Genomic DNA, 16,072 nt, shown 5'->3' on the forward strand with positions numbered 1-16,072 from the left:
TGATAATAAAGGGGCATCCATCCTATGTGCTCATTAAATTGAGGATTTATAATATGTAATTTATTTCATTGTATACCTGTATCATAAAAAAATTCCAGGTCAACCTGAGCTGGAGTGAGGCCCTACCTTGAAAAACGAACAAACAAACAAAAAGTTTATGGCTAAGACCTATGTGTCAGAAAACTATTCTGATAAAGATTCGCAACGATACAGCACCTCAGGAGAGGAATAAGGAGGTCATGAAAGTATCTCTACTTGTGGCTTTTTTGTTGTTTTTCAAGATAGGGTCTCACTGTGGCCCAGACTAACCTGGAATTCACTATATACCCTCAGGGTGGCCTCAAACTTGCGGTAATCCTCCTACTCTGTCTCCTGAGTGCTGGGATTAAAGGCATGTGTCACCACGTCCAGCTACTAGTGACTACTTTTAACTGCCCACAGGCTTTGACAATAAGAACTACTATGAAAGATAAACAGTCAAATATTTCCATCCTTTCCACACTCATAAACTTGGTCTAGTTAAATTTTCTACAAAGGAGGAAAATAGAATGTTCAAAATTTCGAATGCTATCTCCTTTAAAATGAGTCCTAACACAGTATATTCATATCCAAAATATCTTTCCCTACAGCTTGTCCCTTTCCTCTACATCTGTTCCCTCAGATGCTCAAGTACTTAGCTTCAGGCACTCATTTATTTTCCCATAACTCACCTGCTGCCAGTCTTTTCTTCTTGGCTTCAGCAAGGTCACCCTGGTAAGTTTCGCCACATTCAGGAATGACTCCATATAAGCCAACATCAGGAGAACGAAGGGCACTCAGTGTTTTGCCAACATCACCGCTTTCTACAGCTTCATTAATGGCAAAGATGCCCAAGGCAACTATGCCAGAAGAGAATGGTTAGTGAGCAATCTGTAAAATGTCTACACACACATATACACTTCTTCACCCAAGTATACCTACTAGCCAGCTATCCCTCAGATTTCTCTATCTAGACCAAGATGATTGTCAAGACATGGGGCACCTTGCCACCAACAGAAGCAGAACAGCAGATACATACACTTCTGTGCTTCTTGGGTGTCTTTGTTGGACTGCCAGATTCCACCTTGAATTTCATCCAACCACAACACAGCTGATTCATCCTGGGTTTCCTACATATCATTAAAAACAAAACAACAGAGCCTTAAGTCAGGGTACCTGTGACGAGGAATCTCAGACTCATATATGGCAGAATGAGCTTTAAACATATGACACACATGGGTTAATTAACTGGAAAAAGCCAGGCACCAAAACTTGGTACAGGTTGTGAAGGAAATGGTTCCTATAAGGCAAGGATAGATGAAGATGAATTGAGTGAGCAAATAAACTTGGGAGTGACAAAGGCCAAAGCGTGTATACAATATGCAGTATTTAGTCTAGAAAGGTTCCTTTGCCCAAGATATACAGAAGTAATTTAAATTCTCTGTGACTACTAATCTTTTTTTTTTTTTTTTTTTTTTGGTTTTTGAGGTAGGGTCTCACTCTAGCCCAGGCTGACCTGGAATTCACTATGGAATCTCAGGGTGGCCTTAAATTCATGGCGATCCTCCTACCTCTCTCTGCCTCCCGAGTGCTGGGATTAAAGGCATGCACCACTACACCTGGCCAAATTTTAATTTTTTTTTTTTTTTAGAGGATTGCCTCAGGTTTTTTTAAAAAAATTATTTATTTATTTGAGAGCGACAGACACAGAGAGAAAGACAGGTAGAGGGAGAAAGAGAGAATGGGCACGCCAGGGCTTCCAGCCTCTGCAAACGAACTCCAGACGCGTGCGCCACCTTGTGCATCTGGCTAATGTGGGACCTGGGGAACCAAACCTCGAACCGGGGTCCTTAGGCTTCACAGGCAAGCGCTTAACCGCTAAGCCATCTCTCCAGCCCCAAATTTTAATTTTTTAAATATGTTTTTTATTTATTTGAGAGAGACAAGGGGGGGTGGCGGAGAATGGATGTGTTGGGGCCTCCAGGCACTACAAACAAACTCCAGATGGATGTATCCCCTTGTGCATTTGGCGTATGTGGGTCCTGGAGAATCAAACTGGGATCCTTTGGCTTCATAGGCAAGCGCCTTAACCACTGAGCAACCCCTCCAAGACCGAAGTCTTAATTTAAAAAAAAAATTATTGCCAGGCATGGTGGTATACACCTTTAATCCCAGCACTCGGGAGGTAGAGATAGGAGGATTACTGTGAGTTCAAGGCCACCCTGAGACTACACAGTAAATTCCAGGTCAGCCTGAGCAACAGTGAGACCCTATCTCAAAAAACCAAAACCAAAACAAAATTATTTATTTGCAAGCAGAGAGTGGAAGGGAGAATGGGTGTACCAAAGCCTCTTACCACTATAAATGAACTCCTGACACAAAACTACTTTGTGTATCTGGCTTTACACATGGGTACCAGGGAATCGAACCCAGGCCTACAATCTCTGCAAGCAAGTGCCTTTAATCACTGAGACATCTCCCCAGGCCCTAAGTCATACTTTATTTATTTTTCCTAAGTCATACGTTAAACACAATCTTTTTTTGTTTTGACATTTAAAGCCTGGAGTCACTATAGACAATCTAAACTTTCACCAGATTGTATTTTAAACTTTAATGACAGAGGATGTAGCAGAAGAGACTTACTTTCTTCTTCCTGGAGTTTTACAACCATCATTGTAAGTAAGCACATAAAGTAACTGGTTTCACTGGCATTTTCACACAAACATTATTACATCACTTGCTCTAACCCATCTCCCTTTGCCATTTCCCATGACCTCCTCTTGCTAGTCCCATACCTACCTCCAAATATTCCTCCTTTCTGCTTTCATATTACATGTATTTCATTACTCTCTTTTCACCCCCTTCAAGATCTCTCTTCCTCTCATAGTCCTCTTTCGACTTTCATAACACACGGATATAAATTTAAATCTAGAGTCTGCATATGTGAGAAACATGTTATTCTGCTGGATCTAGCTTATTTTGCTTAACATAATGATCTCCAGTTGTATCTCAGGCTTGCTATGTAGCCTAGGATGACCTTGAACTTCTGACTCTCCTGCTTCCACCTTATCAGCACACTATCATGTCCAGTCTTAATTTCTTTTATGGCTGAATAAATTGCATATGTCAACCACATTAAAATATCTTATTTATTATTTATTTGCAAGCAAAGAGACAGAGAGAATTGGTACGCCAAGGCCTCTTGCCACTGCAAACAAACTCCAGACACCTGTGCCACTTTGTGTATCTGGCTTTACAAGGGTACTGGGGAATCAAACCTGGGCCCTGAGACTTTGCAAACAAGCATCTTTAATCTCCAAGCCATGTCTCCAACCCATCAACCAATTTTTTTTAATCCATTCATCTGTTGATGGATATCTACGTTAGTTCCATTTCCATTTTTTGTTGTATTGCGTGTGTTTGAGTACAGGCACACGTATCCCGCAGTGCACATGTGGAGGTGAGAGGACAACTTTCAGGTGTTGGCCCTCTTCTTTGAGGCAAGGTCTCACACTGTTTCGCACTACTTTCTTAGTTTGTTTTGTTTTTTCAAGGTAGGGTCTCACTCTAGCCCAGGCTAACTGGGAACTCACTCTGTAGTAACAGGCTGGCCTCGAACTCATAGCAATCCTCCTCCCTCTGCCTCCCAAGAGCTGGGATTAAAAGCATGGGCCGCCACGTCCAGCTTCACCACCGCTTTCTGCAGATTCAGTGGCCCACAGCATTCTCGCAGATCTTCTTGTTTTTGCCTCCCTTCTCACCTGTGCCACTATGGGACTACAAACGCCTACCGCAGTGTCCTCCTGCTTTTTATGAGGGTGCTGGGGGTTCTCAACTCAGGCCCTCATGTTTGCACAGGAAGTGCTTTATCTACTGAGTCATCTCCCCAGGCCCCAGGCTGGTTCTTACCTACTATAAATAGTGTAGCAATTAATATGAATGTGCAAGTATCTCTGAGATATGTCGACAAACATTTTTTAAGAAGCCCGTTGGTGATCATTTGCTCTGAAAGGCATAAGGCATATACTCAGAAGTATCTTCCTCTCAAGCCAATATGGCAGCACGTGCCTGCAATCCTAGCATGTGTAAAGTGGATGCAGGATGGTAAGAAGCTCAAGTCCAGTCTGGGCTACGTGACAACCTGTCTCAAAAAAACAAAACAAGGTTGAAGGTGTCTGCCTAGCACGTATGACACAGTGAGTTCAATCCTCAGCACTACATAAGCCAGCCATGTCGTGGTCATGCACACCTATAATCCTAACACTGGGAAGATGCAGGTAGGAGGAACAGAAATTGACCATCTGTGGTTACATGGGAGATTTTGAGACTTGTCTTAAACAGAGGGAGAGGAGGAGATAGAGGAAGAAAGAGAAGAAGGGAGAGAGGTAAAGAAGTATCTTTCTCTTATATTTTTTCAATTTTTAAGAATCTAGCCATCATCCTCTGATTCGGAAAAGCAAAGTATGGATTCATCCCAGTCATTCACCACAGATAATTTGCACAGTATGTCTCTTTTCTCTTCATGTGAGAGTCATAGTTGGAAGTTACTGAGATACCTAGTCAGATTTCAGTGGCGGGGCTGAGGTTATATAAGCTAACATGGTTTCAAAGAACAAATGAGGGTCCTTTGTTCAGGTGTTTCTACGGCCTTTACAGAAAGTATCAATTCAAGAGACTAACAAGATACTCTTCCTCAGAAAAGGCAAGGCACCATGGTTTTAAAATGGCTAGGTGTGCAATCATGTTTAGGGGTGTGTGTGGGGGAAGGGGAGGGGGGCTGGAAAACTTAACAAAATTAACATGCTCCTGAGGCTTACTTAAGCGACTAACAATTAGGATAAATTGTAACTCAAAACATTCACTTATGGTTGGAGCTGTAGCTCAGTGGTAAAGCGCTTCCTTATCATGTATCAGGCACTGTGTTCCATCTCCGACACTTAGGAAAAGTTCATTTACATTGTTTGACATGAAACACAACCTGATACAGCACCAATGAGGCAGAATAAAGGACTCAGTCAAGCACCACAACTCTGCGGCCAGATGAGGCAGTGTCTGGGCTTTAGGGCAAAGTGGAAAGTTTCACTACCCAACAGCTGGAGCCACAATACCTCTGGGAGGCCTGGCTTTCCTCCCACCTGACTGTGGAGGGCAGCACAACAGCTCACCACACTGAGTGAAGCAGCCCAACCCTGAGGTTTATAGAGAGAGCTGTGGAAGGATGAGGCCCCAGAAAGGCACCTAAAATTGAGAACAGTGATTTTTCTCAGATGTGGAGTGTCATGAAGAAAAATCACTTAAAAATTATAGTAGCACTGACCCCGTCCCAGTTTTAAGAAGCTCTTGGTCCTAGGAGAGGAAAAAGTAAACCAATAAACAGAATGAAAGCACAATTCATGAATGGCTGCAGAACCTAGAGCCTTCCTACCACTGGTCACTATTACTGGAAATAGAAAATGACCACACACAATTCCCTGGAGTCCTCAAAATAAGTACTGGAAACGTTAACAATAGCTCCAATGTGCAGCTACAATGAGTCAGTCATAGGCCTGTGACCATGTAAACTGAGAAGTTCAAGACCGAAGGTCCAAGTCTCCAAGAGAAGCAGCCTAAAAATCCTTGCATCATAAAATGAGAAGTACTTCCACAGAATCAAGCCATTTTTGATACAATTTTAGGCTGAGAACAGCCTGAGCAGAAGTTGTCAGCACAGCTTAGAGGCTTTGCATTCAGAGAGGCAGAGCCCGGCAAGAATTCTGACCATTCAGTCCCGCCTCCCTGGTCAGGCAAAGCCAAGAATGTAAATAAACCTCACACACAGGTCTCCGGAGATGACTCAGCATTTAAAAGCACTTGCTTATAAAGCCTGCAGGCCCAGGTTCAATTCTCAGTACCCACGTAAAGCTAGGCACACACAGAGTGCTCTAAGAAACAAGTAAAATAACTGAAAAGTATGAAAGGCAAGAGAAAGAGAATAGTTTGGTATGCCAGGGAAACCCAACAGAAATCCTCTATCAAGCCGGGCATGGTGGTGCACACCTTTAATCCCAACACTTGGGAGGTAGAGGTAGGAGGATTGCCATGAGTTCGAGGCCTCCCTGAGACTATATAGTGAATTCCAGGTCAGCCTAGAGTGAGACCCTACCTCGAGAAACCAAAAAAATAAAATAAAATAAAATAAAATAAAATAAAATAAAATAAAATAAAAATAAAAATCCTCTATCAGATTGAAGAAGGAATGAGAGAGACATACATCACTTTATCACTATGTAAAAAAAAAAACTCAAAATCTTCCCAGTCATGAGTGCTCTAAGGAGATCATCTAAAGTTGGGCTGGGGAGACAGTTTGACAGTTTAGTGGATAAAGTGCTTGCTGCTCAAGCCTGAGTTTGACCTGAGTTTACAGACTTTGTGTAAAAAGCCAGAAACTGGCCAGACATGGTGGTGCACGCCTTTAACCCCAGCACTCGGGAGGCAGAAATAGGAGGATCATCGTGAGTTCAAGGCTGCCCTCAGACTACATAGTTAATTCCAGGTCAGCCTGGACCAGAGTGAGACCCTACTTCGAAAAAAAAAAAAAAAAAAAAGCCATAAACTGTGGCAAATTTCTGTAATCTCACTTTAATGGTAAGATGGGAAGTGGAGATAGGAGAATTTCCCAGAAGCTCCAAAGCTTGGCTTGGGGTGAACACACTGGCTAGCAGCAGCAGTGAGAATGAGGGAGACCTGCCTCACGATGAGCTGGAACTGAATGTTATTCTGACCTTCACACGTGCACATGTGCACACACACACATACATACACACACACACACACACACACACACCACGGGGGGGGGCAGGGAGGGGCGGCAGGGGGGGAAGAAGTCATCTGGGGCTGGAGAGTGGTTAAGGCACTCGCATGCAGAGCCTAATGACCTGAGTTGATGCCCAAAGTGGCACATGCATCTGGAGTCAGTTTGGAGTGGCACACTCCCTTCCTAAATGGCATTTCTTACCCCTTAAAACTTCCTCTAAAGCCTGTCCTTTATTATGTGGCATTATTTGCATTGGTGAACATAGATAAGGTATTGCAAATACAATCAAGGTTATAGTACATACATATATATGTAAACATACTCCTAACACCAATCTATACAACATAGTTATCAACTACTCAATTCAAGCAAACAATAGCCCTATCAGCAAGGAGAAGAGCCTTAATGGCCTCTACTTGTTTAAGAATTAATCCTATAATGGATGCAGACAGGAAGAGGCATGATTGGGCTGCAGTGGCAGATCTGAGAAGGCTGGGAGAGCAGCAATGTACTGAACAAAAGTATTTCAATACCTTAATCAGCAATACAGATGTATTGGAACATGCTGGCTGGCTACTAATGATCTACATGCAAGTATGCATGTGTACATTTGTGCACGCATGGAGGAGTGGAGACAGTTTTAAAAGTCATTGGCATTTATAATTGAAAAAATGATTCTTGAAGTTGGACAGACGGCTCAGCGGTTATAGAGCTTACCTGCAAAGCCCAAGGACCTAAGGTTCAATTTCTCAGTACCCACATAAAGCCAGATGCACAAGGCTGTACATGTGTCTGGAGTGTGCAGTGGCTACAGGCCCTGGCACACCCATTCTTTATCTGCCTCTTTTTCTCTCTCAAATAAACAAATAGTTTTTATAGTTACATGCCATCATTAAAAAAAAATTATTTATTTATTTGAGAGAGCAAAAGAGGGAAAGAGGCAGACATACACACACAAACAGAGAAAGAATAGGTTTACCAGGGCCTCCAACCACTGCAAACAAAGTCCAGACCTTGTGCATCTGGCTTACATGGGTCCTGGGGAACTGAACCAAGGTCCTTTGGCTTTGCAGGCAAACGCCTTAACTGCTAAGCCATCTCTCCAGTCCTCAAATAAATAAATAAAAAATATTTTTAAAAAGTAATTCCCAAGATCCAGCCATGTCTTGGCATTAAGATTTTATTATCCAATGACTGACAGTTCACTTTCAGCAAACACTCCAAAAGCACTAAATTTAAGTTAAGGAAAAAAATGGCATTGGTAAAAATGGTAGAGTAAGGGCCTCTAAAAAAAACCTCTCTGCCCTAAAAGTAACACAGACACTGGCAGAAGAGGCCTGACAATCAGTCTTTTCAAAATGGTAGTGATGAACCAAAGCTTTTCAGCAATCAGTTATCTCAAAAAACAGAATCTCAGTAAGAAGAAAAAATATTAACTGTAAGCTTTACAGTGCCATTTTCTCACCTGCCTTGAGAACTGCCATCAGCTGACCTGAGTGGTGATTCCCTGGAAAAGAACACGTGCCACTGCCCTTACCTGACTTGACCAAGAGCTTACCTAGTATAGTCTTTGTTCCTGGGGTTTTGATCAAAAACAGTAAGATGCAACTGTTTAACATTATGTATATGTGTGTGGAGCAATGGACAACAGTTTAGGCATATAATCCCAGCACGATGATGAGGAAATGGGAAGAGAGGAAACAGAAGGTTCTGGAAGTGTGGCAAACTGCAAGAGCACAGCGAGAATCCAGAAAGAAAAATCCCTGCCTTAGATGAGACAGAAAGGAGAGGACTTGACGGAGTGGTGGCACGTGGGGGGGCCGAGGTAGGATGACTGTCATAAGTTTGAGGCCAGACTGAGACTACATAGTGAATTTCAGGTCAGCCTGGGCTCGAGCAAGACCCTACCTGGAAAGAAAGGAAAGGAAAAGACCAACTCAAAAATGGTCTTCTGATCTCTGCATGTGTGCCATGGCACTTACATGTCCATACTCATGCCAACATGCACAACTCACAAATAACTTAAAACTTTGGGGCTTAGCAGTAAAAGGTGCTTGCTTATAAAGCCTGCTAGCCTGGTTTCAATTTCACATAATGATGGATAGGCATTTGTTTTCAGAAACAAAGATCCTGGTATATACATCCATGCATATATATAAATAAAAAATTTTAAATACTTAAAACTTGAGGACAATCTAACATTGACCTATATAGTAAGTATGGAAATGGGATTAATAATAAAGAGACATCCAACAACAAAACCAAACCTCAGGACATATGGCTTCACTGGTGAAGTCTGGCTCTATGTAAAGGTTTGACAATCCTTTACACACTCCTCTGAAATTTAGAAGGAACATTTTCAGGCTCATTCTACAAGGCATTACCCCATACCAATATTAGAGACAAATACATCACTAGAGAATTATACCTTAAGTATTTTTATTTTTGAGATAGGGTGTAACAGCCCAAAGTGGCCTTGAGCTCACGATATAGCTGAGAATAACTATGAGTTCCTCCTTATCCTCCTGCCTCCACCTCCCAAGCGCTAGGATTGCAAGCATACACCACCGTGCCCAGTTACAAACTAAATTTAAGACCTTTTGCTTGCTAAATTTGGAACTCAAGGATAATTATTTTTAAAACTACTCTCTAGATACTTGTAGAAACTTGGAAGCTAAATTGATGCCTAAAAAAAGACAATTCAACCTAAAGCATAGTTCATCCAGCTTGGCCATGCAATGTTAAGCAAACTTTTCTTTAACTCTCCCTTTCTTCTATCCTTGATTAACTCTGAAAAGTTATTTCACAGCAAAATGAAATGTCTTGAGTTCCATTCACATCCTCCTAAGATTTAACTTCCATGACTGAAACAAAAATATACAACCTCACAGAACAAGCAGGAGCAACTCCGCAAGTCACATGCTCAATCTGCTTCCCTTTAGACAATGGAATCCAACCTGGCTTATCCTCCCCCAACCCACTCCTCTGACACATGTTGTCAGGCTCCCTTTGGACTTTTTGAAAAGCAAAAATATGCACTATTACTTCCTCCAACACAAAATCATTACAGCCAAATACCCATCAGAGAACACCAATTAGCAGCACTAAAACTTAAGAATCTTCCCCCCACCCCCAAGGTAGGGTCTCACTCTAGCCCTGGCTGATCTAAAATTCACTGCGTAGTCTGAAGGTGGCCTTGAAATCACAGCAATTCTCCTTTCTCTCTCTGCCTCATGAATGCTGGAATTAAAGGTGTGTACCACCACAGCTGGCTAAGAACTCAAATTTTCAAAAAAATTTATTTATTTGCAAGCACAGAGATCAGAGAAGAATTGAAAGAGAGAGACTGGGCACAACAGGGCCTCTAGCTGTCACAAATGATCTCCAGATGCATGTGTTACTATGCATTTGGCTTATGTGGGTATTAGGGAATTGAACTCAGGTCATTCATTAGACTATGCAAGCAAGTGAGTCATCTCTCCAGACACACACACCCACACACAAAAAATTTTTTTTTTTGAGATAGGGTTTCACTCTAGCTCAGGCTGACCTGGAGTACACTATGTATGTAGAGTGGCCTTGAACTCACAGCAATCCACCTCCCTCTGCCCCGTATTTTTTAATTTGTATGTGTGTATGGGCATGCATGTGCCACAGTGTGTGTGTAGATAAGGACATCTTTTGGGTAGTGGTCCTCCCTTCCGCCTTCTTCGAGACACGGTTTGCCACTGAGAAGGTAGTCTAGCTGTTCCTTGAACTTCAGGCCACCTCCCATTGGTACGCTGGCAACAACTGCTTGCTCCACTTTGTGTACAGCTTTATGCAGTTGCTAGGGATTGAACTCAGGCTGACAGGCTGAAGAGCAAGCACCTTGAACCACAGAACCATCTCCTCAGCCCCAGGAACTTGTATTTTTTTCAATCTTTTAAATATTTCATTTACTTATTTATTTGCAAGACAGAGACAGACTGGGAGGAGGGGGCACACCAGGGCCTTTAGCTGCCATAAACAAACTCCTGGTACATATGCCACTTTATGCATCTGGCTTTACATGGATACTGGAGAACTGAACCCAGGTCATCAGGCTTTGCAGGCAAGTGCCTTAGCCACTGAACCATCTCTTCAACCCAGGAACCTGTCTTTAAAAAATGAGATTTTAGCCGGACATGGTGGCGCATGCCTTTAATCCCAGCACTCGGAGGCAGAGGTAGGAGGACACCGTGAGTTCAAGCCACCCTTAGAATACAGAGTGAATTCTAGGTCAGCCTAGATGAGAGTAAAATCCTACCTTGAAAAACCAAAAAGGTTTTAAAGTGTTCTGATGATCAACCAAATCTGGGAAGTTCAGATACGACAAAATGAGTTAAGACTTGAGACCTCCCATCCAGCTTCCCTAACGTAAGTGAAATCAGTTGGTCCTGTAATCTCAATTTTAGGCTGTGAAATGGGTTGTGCTTTGGTCCGTGCACAGAACCAAGTGACATTCTAAATAATGTGCCTCTTAAATCATTATCAAACACTACACTTGCATGATTAGCATATACAAATTTCAGCTACTCTCATGGCAGTAGTCAACAATGCTGGTATAACCACTAGTACGTGATATACTAAATATACTAAACCCACTGAACCTCAACTCCACCATCCCTAACACAAATTGCTTGGGTGTTAAGGTTCAATTTAAATACAGGGCAAAAATGAACTGTAGAGCTGAAGAGATGGCTTAGCATTTAAGGTGCTTGCCTGCCAAGCAAAAAGACCCAGGTTCGCTTCCCCGAGACCCACAGAAGCCAAATGCACAAGGTGGCACATGTTTCTGGAGTTCGTTTCCTGCAGCTAGAGACCCTGGTGTGCCCACTCTCTCTATCTCTATCTCTGACTTTCAAATCAATCAATCAATAAAATATTTATTCAAAAAGGAACTGTGGTGTTTGAAATTCAAATAGTGGTTACCACAAACTGAATGTGGAGGCAGATAAGGCTAGATGGGGACATTAGTGACAGCTCTGGGGTACTAATTCTTGCTATGATCTGAATACCAATTATATAGTTACACTCAGTTTTGAAAATTGATGTAACTATATACTTAATTGTAAATTTCCTGGATTTTATATTTCAGGAAGGAATTCAGCTAAAGAGACATGTCTACAACAAAAAACAAAAACCCTAATGGGTCAAATGCCATGAGCTCCTGGATGGTGGAATCGTTCCTCAAATGAATCTGCTTCTCCAGTGCTCTGAATCTGGTGCCCAGGAAATAGCCAATAAGTGAATTAAGGGAGACATTGTTAACTCCACCCTTGTTCTAAAAGGGATGAAATGTTCTGAACCCAAAGAACAATTCCCAGGCTGCTCACCTGGGCCTTTTCTCTCTTTGCTCTGATCAGTGTGTCTTGGTAATGCTGGGCCACTTCTGCAACGACACCCTCAAGCTTGGCTGCAGGAATCTGCAAGGCCTGCAAAGTCTTTTGGGCATCACCTTCATCCAGGGCTTCATTAATTAGACTAATGGCCAATATCCCTAAATGCACAGAGAAACAAGTTATTTTTAATTAAGAAATTTATAAACAAACCAAACCTAGCCAGGCACTTTAGCAAACATCTATATTCCCAGCTATTAAGGAGGCTGACATAGGAAGATGTCTCATACCTACAAGTTCAAGACCAATAACTGAGAAGTCTAACTCATCATTTTTACAGAAGAAAGCACTAGGTTCAGGCACCTCTTCTCTAAGATTATTCAGTAAATGAGGGGCAAATGAAGAGCTAAGCCCAAACCTCTCAACAAATCTCTTCCCACCAATTACTTGCGTATTCTCCAGGAAATACAAAATAAAACTAGAATCATCAACTTGTCAGGTACCTTAGGCAGCTATGCTACTCTTGTGAAGAGTCTGTTGTATAATACAAAATTTGGCTGGTCTTGGCAAGGAGCCTTTAAACCCCTTGGAATACCCCGAGGGACAGAAGTGTCTTGTATTTGCAGCAGTTTCTTGCACCACACCTAAATATAGGCAATGGGAGGGCTCCTAATGAGCTTCTAGATGGTTTCCGGATGGGAGCCAGCCATGCTGGAAAGATCAACCATGCTGTTGTAAGGCTGGACACTGAGTTTAAGGACAGGGCTAGTAGTTCCATCCATCATGTGTATGTACAGACTAAAGCCCATATACAAACACTGGACACTCAAGGCTTAGATGGGCTTCCCAGGTTGGTGACGAAGTTCAGTATCAAACAGATGATACTTCCTGAGGCCACAGCAACTTTGCATTTAGAATCCTCCCAAACATAACCCAATGGGTCTCTTCTTTTGGCTGGTTCTAATTTATATCCTTTATGTTCAAAGTTTAATCTTAAATTTAGCCCTTTTCTGTATTCTGTGAGACATCCTAGCAAACTACTGAATCTGAGGGGACAGAGGGAACTTCCAAATTTATAGCCTGTTGTTCAGAAGTACAGTGGCCAGAGCTTGAGGCTGATGTCTGAAACAAGGAATCTTGTGAAGAACTAGACCCTCAACCTGTACAAGCTGACCTCATTCTAGGTAGTGCATGTAAGAACTGCTTGTTAAAATAGCATTTATAGTATCAGACAATGTTCCACTTGCCTCCTGAAAGATTGATTAGATATATACACAATGACAGCAGTTGCCTGACATCTGAAACACTGTCCAGCCTTAGCTGTTTGTATTATATGAATGTGCATCTTTCACTCAGAACTACTCATGGGCCAATGCCATCTTCAGCCGTGTTTTGAGGAGGCAGGATGCACACTCACGCTCATGCTCCTCTTGCACCACCACGTTCACATGGTCCACACAAGCTTGGATGTCATTCCATGAAATGAATTCATTGTTTTTTGCATGTTCCTGAGCTTTCAGTTTCATCAGCTCATCAAGATACCTGCTCAGGCCAAAAGAAAAACAAAAACCTTTATGATTATCAGTGATAACAGGAGAGAGAAGACTATGGAACAAGATGTCTAGGCAAGTTTTGGAACTGGAGTTACCTTAAGGTATACACATGCAAGGAAACCATTTATTTTTTTAAAGCCTGTTAATATTTTAGGTTCTAAGAGAAACCAGATTTACAATCAAGGAATGTCTTTAAGGAAAGACCAGATAAGGGCCAAGGCTAAGGATACAGTTCAGTGCGAGAGTGCTTCCCAGTGTGCACAAGGTCCTGGGTTCCAGCTCTAGGAAGCACCACCACCCAAAAATGAATGCCACAGTATATCTCTAATGTACTTCAGCACCATACAGAGTGAGATGTACTGAAGAAGAGTGAAAACAGGATGACAACACTAAAGGCCTAGAGCTGGGAATGACAAGGACAACAGGGGTGCTGGCTAATAAAAGAATGCCACATAATGCCGGGCGTGTGGTGCAAGCCTTTAATCCCAGCACTCAGGAGGCAGCGGTAGGAGGATCACTGTGAGTTCAAGGCCACCCTGAGACTACATCGTGAATTCCAGGTCAGCCTGAGCTAGAGTGAGACCCTACCTCCAGGCAAAAAAAAAAAAAAAAAAAAAAAAAAAAAAAAAAAAAAGAATGCCACCTAATAGACCCAAGCATTCGCTCTGGGCACCCACCTCTGACAGTTTTCTTCCTCAATATTGGTCAGGCCTGTAACTGAGCTGCTCAGCTGCTTCCACACTGTATTCATGTCTCCTGACTCCAAAGCCCTGTTGATGAGGGCCACAGATGACAGCATCTCCACGGCAACCGACAGCTCGGGATGGGTGAGGCTGTGCTGTACAGAAGGGGAGAGAAAAACAAGAGGAAAGATATTCTCTAATACCAAAGGAATTAGAAGTTCCTTCAACATGAAACTAAGTTTTGGGAAAAAAAACTTTCTACAGAAGGGCATTAACCCGTGGATATTAAATCCACTGGCAGGCTTGTTAACTTACTTCAAGATTCTGTTGCTGCAAAGTAGCCAGCTCCTTCTGATAAAGATCGGCAGCAAATGGATACACCTGGGGCAGTTGGGCTTCAGGATTCATTAGCTCCAGAACAGTCTTCTCAGCGACACCCTTCTGGATCGCAGCATTGATTGCTGCCACAGCTGCCAATCCTGTGCAGAAAACAGATCAGAAATGTAGCAGGCTGGAGGCCCTGTGGGGAAGGAGTAGCAAGTTTTCTTCTTCTTTTGATAGGGTTTCATTATGTAACTCAGGCGGGCCTCAAATTTGTCATGATCCTCCTGCCTCAGCCTCTTGAGTGGGTGGGATTACAGACATGAACCACCACACCTGGCTAAGACATGCAAAATTTTGTAGAAAAAAAGTTACAGCCTGAACACTATCAGCCATAAAGTTTGAAGTATTATTTTCAATCTTTAAAAAGCATCCTCCTTGCCAGGCGTGGCAGAGGTAGGGGGATCATTGAGTTTGAAGCCAGCTCTAGGACTACTGAATGAGTTCCAGATCAGCCTGGGCTACAATGAGACCCCACCTCAGAAAAACAAACACAAAAAGCCCATCCTCCTTGAAGATGGTGGTGGCAGGCCTATGGTGGGGGTGAACCCTCAGCCTAAGCGCAGCAGAGTCCGGCTGGGCAGGGACAGAGCCAGCTCAAAGATGGACCTATGCTGAATGCAGCCAAGGCCAGAGGGTGGCTTGACTGCTGAGCACCTAGCCACAGAAATCATGACAGAAGACATGGACTCCTGGCTGGTATTTGATACTTGCTCTATGCCTGTCAACTCATCTGGCTGTCTGGTTGGCTGAATATATACCTTTCCAGGTTACTCGCTATGGGGATCTCATTCACCCACCTATTCGCAGAGGAACAAGGTAACACTCCCAATTTTGGTGACGTGCAAGGCCTACAGGCAGCATGGGAGACTGCAGACCAACAGGTAGTCCAACATGCCAGGCACCTTGTGCCAGCTGGTGATCACTCAAGCAAGCGGCACTTAATTTCGTGGTGAACCACACTGGGCTGGCATTGCCTACTCCATGGTTGAGGACCAACTTCAGGTGGCCAAGGCGAAGCCAAGCGCCAAGGGGGTGGGAGCTACATTTCACAGACTGCCTGGGTGTACAAACCCTTCAGCCCTGAGGACTTAATTCACTCTGGACTGCCTGCACCTTGAACTTCCATTTTCTGTGCAGGGCTGACTTCAACCCCCACAGACTAGGGCTCTGGCTCCCTGAGAGCACAACCCTTTTTTTAATCTCTTCAGTGCTGTTCCCTTGGACTACCCATAATCACAGGCTGGGTGCAGACATGCAAGAAGAGGTTGTCTTGGCCACCCT

General features: G+C 43.1%; 1 protein-coding gene across 1 annotated transcript in view; it reads right to left on the bottom strand.

Moving 5' to 3' along the window:
* Iqgap1 (IQ motif containing GTPase activating protein 1) overlaps positions 1 to 16,072 on the bottom strand; it is a 119,277-nt gene that overhangs the window by 35,234 nt on the left and 67,971 nt on the right. Inside the window, exons 12-17 of the mRNA XM_004658206.2 lie at positions 14,723 to 14,886; positions 14,402 to 14,562; positions 13,589 to 13,713; positions 12,169 to 12,332; positions 1,058 to 1,148; positions 711 to 878 (exon numbers count right to left, since the gene is read on the bottom strand). Of these exons, the coding sequence (XP_004658263.1) occupies positions 711 to 878; positions 1,058 to 1,148; positions 12,169 to 12,332; positions 13,589 to 13,713; positions 14,402 to 14,562; positions 14,723 to 14,886 (873 nt within the window). The remainder of the gene's footprint in view (positions 1 to 710; positions 879 to 1,057; positions 1,149 to 12,168; positions 12,333 to 13,588; positions 13,714 to 14,401; positions 14,563 to 14,722; positions 14,887 to 16,072) is intronic.

The sequence above is a fragment of the Jaculus jaculus genome, chromosome 3 (assembly GCF_020740685.1).
Source record: "Jaculus jaculus isolate mJacJac1 chromosome 3, mJacJac1.mat.Y.cur, whole genome shotgun sequence".
Taxonomy (NCBI): Eukaryota; Metazoa; Chordata; class Mammalia; order Rodentia; family Dipodidae; genus Jaculus; species Jaculus jaculus.